Genomic DNA, 7,026 nt, shown 5'->3' with positions numbered 1-7,026 from the left:
CCATCTGGGTTCTTAACTGTTGAAGCTCACAAACAACACAGAACAACCAACATCAATTCAAAACAGAGAAAAACGAAAGGGCAAGACCCTACCCTGTCTACACAGGGTTGCTAAAGAAGCTAGGCACAACTGGAGGCTATCTACGCTACAACACCTGCAAAAGCACAAAGACAGAGAATTAGATCCATGGCCAGAGAAACTGAAAACGATAGAAAAGCTGCACGAAGATTAAATTGAACAACTTACCTTGGAGGAGTCGAGCAAGCTCACGTCGCAGTGAAGGTGAAGTCACTCTCTCAGTACCAAGGTTGTATGGCATAGTAGGGTTAGAAGCCAAGGGAAGGGCAAACAGCCCACGCAGATAGCGGCATTATAGAAGCTAACTCTAAAAGGAAGCCCTACGAGGAAGGAGCAGAAGGGTTAGAGGAAACTCGAAAAGAATTGAAAGCAAAAATCAGATAGAAAACTTACCAGTCGTGTAGAGGCCGAGTTGCCTGGAGAAGGGACTAAGAACTAGTTAGAACACCGACCCAAGAAAATACATTAACCAACAGATACATGAAATTGCAGAACGACTTGAAAGCAACAAGGTCAAAGCCACGACAAAAGTAAAACAATTACCCAATGCGAGGTTAAAGGTTGCAAGGAGCAATGTAGCCACCGAAGGGCCGAAGCCACAAGCTATTTTGCATTCTTGAAACTAGAGAACAGAGCAGAGGCACAAGGACGAAACCCTGCCCCATAGCCTCACCGGAGCGGCAACGAATACCAACATCGAAAATCAGAAAACCATAAGTCTAATTTTCATCAATGAGCTTTTGAATTGTAACTTAAGCCTTCGGTTCTGAGCGTAAGGTCACATTGGAAATGATTTGATAAGGCTTAGGCCTTCAGAGTTATATTAATAAGCTTTTAAATACAATTGCATATTGTAAGTGCGAGTACTTAAGGTTTCATACCCCACGGTCCCACCAAATTGTGGTATCAGAGGAGGTTTGTTCCTTTTTCTTAGTAAAGATGGAGGTAGGGAGAAGAGGCCGAGGTAGAGATATCAAAAGAGTAGCAGATGAAGGGCTACAAGAAGAGATCAGGACCTTGACTGCACGTTTGGCAGCAGTGGAAGCAGGAAGGCGCAGAGATCCGGAAGGTGGGGATGACAGTGAGGAAGAAAACGCAGCCACGACGGATGGGTCAGATGAAGAGGGACCAGAGATTAAACTGTTGAGATCAGTTTTGTTGGCTAGTAGCAAGCCAAAACTGGAGCTTTCTAATTATGATGGCAGTTTTTCCACAGTGGCATTGTTGGACTGTGTAAGTGAACTAGATAAATATTTTGAATATGAAGAAATCAGTGAAGACAAGAAGATCTGGTTTGCTGTCACCAAATTGAAAGGACATGCAACACTGTGGTGTGACAGTGTGCAGGTAGAAAGAAGAATATTAAACAAGCCCTTGATCAAGAAATGGGACAGGATGATTGCAAAGATGAGTAAATTTCTTCCTAAATATTATCAAATTTCCCTTTACAGACAGGTGCAGAATTTAAGACAGAGAATGATGACTGTAAGAGAATACATTGAAGAATTTTATAAAGTGAACCTGGGGGGGGGGATATGTTGAATATACCCTTGAAAAGACAGCAAGGTTTGTGAATGGTCTGTGGATGGAAATCCTAGACGAAATCAACATTCTTTCTCCTAGAACTATTGAGGAGGCATATCAATGTGATTTGAAGGCGGAAGAAAAGATTGTCAGGAAGCAAGATGAAAAGAGAGGATGTGGTTCCAATAGAGGAAAAGGACAGTCCTTTGGCAAAGATAGGATTGCCAACAACAATGAAGAGGGCAGCAATTCGAAAACTTTAGGATAGACTGAAAGGGAAGGTAACACTAGAGGAGGAAGGTCATACCAACGAGGAAGAGGTAATGGCAAAGGCAGAGGAAATGCCTATCAGTGTTACAAGTGTCACAAATGGGGGCACAGGTCTTTTGAATGTCCTGAAAACGAACAAGCTGGATAGAGGGGAGCATACGTTGCTCAACCTGAAGTAGCAGAGGCACCGCCACAAGAGGTGGAGGATGCCCCTGAAACAGGTGAAGCCTTGGTGTTGAATAAGGTTCTTCTGAAACCAGCTAAGGAAGTGACTGACACGACACAACGGAAAGCATTATTCCGTACTATGTGCAAGTCACATGGAAAATGCTGCAAGTTGATTATCGATAGCGGAAGCACCGATAACTTGGTAGCCACTGAGATGGTGGAAAAGTTGGGGTTGAAGAGGTTGAAACACCCAATGCCATATAAGGTGTCTTGGCTGCAGAAAGGACACCAGTTGCTGGTTGATGAGCAGTGTGAGGTGGAGTTCCACATTGGGAAGTATAAGGACAGCGTGATGTGTGATATTATGCCTATGGACGTATGCCATATTCTGCTGGGTAGACCGTGGCAGTATGATAGAAAGGTCGTCCATGACGGGGAAAAGAATTGCTACAAGTTTGTTAAAGATGGAGTGAAGCATACACTCGTGCCCATGAAGGAAGGAAAAGATACTGAAGCTAGCGGAACTAAGACCCTGTTGATAGGCGGAAAGGAATTTCTGCGACAGGTTGGAAGTAATGAGGTGAACTATGCCATTGTGCGAAGACCAAGAGTGGTATTGTTGCATACCGAAATTACTGATCTACCTATGGAGATACAAGAGATGTTGCAGGAATTCAGTGATATTGTGGTAGATGATCTGCCTGATAAGTTGCCGCCCAAGCGGAGCATCAATCACCACATTGATTTCATTCTGGGAGCTAGTTTACCAAACAAGGCTGCTTACCGGATGAGTCCAAAGGATAACGAGGAAATTAGAAAACAAGTACAAGATTTGTTGGATAAGGGATTGATTCGAGAAAGTTTGAGCCCTTGTGCGGTTCTGACTGTTTTAGCCCCCAAGAAAGGAGGAGAATGGCGAATGTGTACTGATTCCAGAGCGATCAATAAAATCACCATCAGGTATCGGTTTCCTTTACCTCGAATGGATGATATGATGGATTGTTTAAGCGGGGCAGCATACTTTTCAAAGATAGATCTGAAGAGCGGTTATCACCAGATCAGGATCAGAGAAGGTGATGAGTGGAAGACGACTTTCAAGACCAATGAAGGCTTGTATGAATGGCTAGTTATGCCATTTGGGCTGAGTAATGCTCCCAACACATTCATGCGCTTGATGAATGAGATGTTGAAGGAATTCATAGGCAAATTTGTGATCGTATATCTAGATGATATACTTATATTCAGCAAGACCAGGGAGGAGCATTTTCGACATGTCAGGTATGTACTAGAAAAATTACAACAAAATAAATTGCTGATAAATCTTAAAAAGTGTTCTTTTTTCAAGAAAGAATTGATTTATCTAGGATTTGTAATCTCTGAAAATGAATTGAAGATGGACCTAGAGAAGATTGCAGCTATAGTTAGCTGGCCTTCTCCTAAAGGTCTGTTTGAGGTGCGAAGTTTTCATGGATTGGCGAGTTTCTATCGGAAATTTATTAAAAATTTCAGTGGTATTTGTGCACCTATGGTGGATACCATTAAGAAGGCAAATCAACCTTTTTATTGGACAAAATCTGCCGAAAAGAGCTTTCAGCTTTTGAAGAAAAAGATTACTGAACAACCAGTCTTGAAGCTACCAGATTTCAACAAACTTTTTCAAGTTCGTTGTGATGCCAGTGGGACAGCCATTGGTGCAGTGCTCAGTCAAGAAGATAAGTCGGTAGCATATTTTAGTGAAAAGCTGAATGAGAGCAGGCAGAAGTACACGTCTTATGATAAGGAATTTTATGCAGTCGTCCAGGCATTGAAGCATTGGCGACATTATTTATTAGCTAATGAATTTGTCTTGTTTTCAGACAATTCAGCGCTACAGTACATTATGCAACAACACAAGCTGAATCATAAGCATGCAAAATGGGTGGAGTATTTGTAGAGCTTCACATTTGTTTTGAAACACATCAACGGTCAATCTAATAAGGTGGCAGATGCATTAAGCAGAAGAAGTTTGATCTTGCAAGAGAGCACAGTACAAGTATTGGGATTCGAGCACCTTAAGGACTTGTACGGGACGGATACAGATTTTAAGGAAGCTTATGAAGCTTGCCAAAATCCACTATTGAGGGACAATAGCCCATGGTTGGACTATAACTTGCAGGAGGGATTGTTGTTCAAAGGAGGACAGTTGTGTGTTCCAGAGTGTTCTATGCGGGAGAACTTGATTCAGGAAAAACACAGTGGTGGTTTGGCTAGACATTTTGGCGTCGATAAGACTTTGGAACAACTGAGTCATTTCTACTATTGGCCGAGGATGTGAAGGGATGTACAAAGATTTGTAACTAGATGCAAGATTTGTCAGCATGCAAAAGGACACAGTCAAAACGCAGGTTTGTATATACCCTTACCTATTCCAAGCAGACCTTGGGACTTAGTCAGTTTGGACTTTGTTTTGGGTTTGCCAAAGGCACAACGGGGTTATGATTCCATCATGGTGGTGGTGCACTGTTTTACCAAGATGACGCATTTCATTCCATGCTGGAAGACAAGTGATGCCACACATGTAGCACACTTGTTCTTCTCAGAAATAGTCAGATTACATGGATTGCCGAAATCCATTATCTCAGACAGGGATGTGAAGTTCACAGGCCATTTCTGGCGAACATTGTGGAAGAAGTTAGACACCAAACTCAATTTCAGCTCAGCTTATCACCCACAGACAGATGGGAAAACTGAAGTTGTGAACCGGAGTCTAGGGAATTTACTAAGGAGTCTGGTTGGTGAGAATTCCAAACAGTGGGATCGTGTGCTTGCATAGGCAGAGTTTGCCTATAACGACTCGCCCAACAGAAGTACGGGCAGAAGCCCTTTCCAAATCCTTTATGGAATACACCCACGCGGGATATTTGAGTTGAGGGACTTGGGACAGTTGGAGCGTAGAAGTGTTGATGGCGAAGATTTCGCAAAAGCAATCAACGATCTTCATGAGCAGGTCAAACAAAAGCTACAGGACAACAGCCAAAAATATAAGCAGAAAGTAGATTTGAAAAGATGGGAGGTACAGTTTGAGGTAGGAGACCTGGTACTAGCACACTTACGCAAAGAAAGGTTTCCTAAAGGAGAGTACAACAAGCTGAAGATGAAGAAAATTGGACCTTGTAAAATCCTCCAGAAGTTTTCTGCAAATGCTTACGAGTTGCAGTTACCTCCGGGAATCAGAATCTCGCCCATTTTTAATGTGGCAAATCTGTACCCATATGTTGTTGTTGATGTGGAAGACAGTTCAGAAAGATGAACATGGGACACCCAGGATGAGGAAGAATCATGGATTAAGCAGATGCCTTTAGCACAACCTTTGGAGATAGAACAGATTTTGGACACGCAGATAGCCAGGAAGACGCGAAAAAAGAATATTTGCAATATCTGGTGAAGTGGAAGAACCGTCCTATTGAGGATAGTTCCTGGTTAGATGCTGCACGAATTCAAGGCGTCGGGTACTCTATCGAAGAGCTCATGGGCAGGAGCCATGAGATTAATTTACCCCGGGAGCCTGATGCAGGGGCATCCAATTGAAGGGCTACAACTGTAGCTGAGCATTTGTTATCTTTGATTGGTCATGAGAACATTTTAATTTTTATTTTTGCCTTGAAGGCTGAAGGTCGGGCTAACACAACCTTGTAATTTTTGTTTTCCAAAGTTAAAGAATAAATTAGGAATAATTAGTTAGTAGAGTTAGTTTAATTAGTTAATTAGTTCCAGAAAATTGAATGACAGTTTCTCAACTGTATGGAGTTATAGGCAAGGTATTAAAACCGAGCCAGACCACCAAGTGAGGGGCTGCCATCCAGAGGGAGAGAGTAGTCAGGAAGATAAATTTCTTTGTGAGCAAGCAAGTGTGTAATGGTTACTTTTATACTTTAAAATAAAAGTTGTTTTCTTCTCTATGCGAGACATTCTATATTTAAGATGATGGTTTAAAGGGAGCTGAAACCATATGCTAAAACAAGATTGACAAATAAGTTGTTACAGACCCAGAAGCGAGGACCAAATATAGTAAAAATAAACTGAACGACGAATGAGGAAAGCAAGCACATGTAACAATATCATTTACAAATTACAAATTAAATAGCCGTGTATATTTTTATTTCCTCACAGTCTCAAGAACAATAGAAACCATGATAAGCGAACAACCTATTCAGGCTAACAGTAAGATGAAAGAGGCCTAAATACCAAACCCTGTAAGGGTTTTAACAAAATTTAAATTACATCAAGCCAGAGCAAGGGAGGCTGAAAACCCATCTGGGTTCTTAACTATTGAAGCTCACAAATAGCACAGAACAACCAACATCAATTCAAAACAGAGAAAAATGAAAGGGCAAGACCCTACCCTATCTACACAGGGTTGCTGAAGAAGCTAGGCGCAACTAGAGGCTATCTACACTACAACACCTGCAAAAGCACAAAGACAGAGAATTAGATCCACGGCCAGAGAAACTGAAAACGATAGCAAAGCTGCACGAAGATTAAATTGAACAGCATTAAATTGAACAACTTACCTTGGAGGAGCCGAGCAAGCTCACGTCGCAACGAAGGTGAAGTCACTCTCTCAGTACCAAGGTTGTATGGCACAGTAGGGTTAGAAGCCAGGAGAAGGGGCAAACAACCCATGCAGATAGCGGCATTATAGAAGCTAACTCTAAAAGGAAGCCCTGCGAGGAAGGAGCAGAAGGGTTAGAGGAAACTCGAAAAGAATTGAAAGCAAAAATCAGACAGAAAACTTACCAGTCGTGTAGAGGCCGAGTTGCCTGGAGAAGGGACCAAGAACCTGTCAGAACACCGACCCAAGAAAATACATTAACCAGTGGATACATGAAATTGCAGAATGGCTTGAAAGCAGCAAGGTCAAAGCCACGACAGAAGTAAAATAGTTAGCCACAAGCTATTTTGCATTCTTGAAACCAGAGAACAGAGCAGAGGCACAAGGATGAAACC

The 7,026-nt window shown here is 42.1% G+C and overlaps 1 protein-coding gene across 1 annotated transcript; it reads left to right on the top strand.

Moving 5' to 3' along the window:
- Positions 1–1,017: 1,017 nt before the first annotated feature.
- On the top strand, positions 1,018–4,354 carry LOC149172861 (uncharacterized). Its single transcript, XM_089426492.1, has 5 exons — positions 1,018–1,425; positions 2,021–3,000; positions 3,286–3,318; positions 3,550–3,700; positions 3,974–4,354. The coding sequence occupies exons 1-5, from the start codon at positions 1,018–1,020 to the stop codon at positions 4,352–4,354; spliced, it is 1,953 nt and encodes a 650-aa protein (XP_089282618.1).
- The last annotated feature ends 2,672 nt before the right edge of the window (positions 4,355–7,026 follow it).

This window comes from Pinus tabuliformis, chromosome 4_2 (genome assembly GCF_031772625.1).
Source record: "Pinus tabuliformis cultivar Carrire ecotype Pingquan chromosome 4_2, CPIR1, whole genome shotgun sequence".
Taxonomy (NCBI): Eukaryota; Viridiplantae; Streptophyta; class Pinopsida; order Pinales; family Pinaceae; genus Pinus; species Pinus tabuliformis.
This window is presented reverse-complemented; position numbering and strand designations above follow the sequence as displayed.

Excerpts from the sequence above, each read along its gene's own strand:
- LOC149172861 (XM_089426492.1), top strand. The coding sequence starts at position 1,018 with ATGGAGGTAGGGAGAAGAGGCCGAGGTAGAGATATCAAAAGAGTAGCA. Across the intron at positions 1,426-2,020 it reads TGTGGTGTGACAGTGTGCAG|AGGGGAGCATACGTTGCTCA; the intron begins GTAGAAAGAAGA and ends CAAGCTGGATAG. Across the intron at positions 3,319-3,549 it reads GAGCATTTTCGACATGTCAG|TGGTATTTGTGCACCTATGG; the intron begins GTATGTACTAGA and ends TAAAAATTTCAG.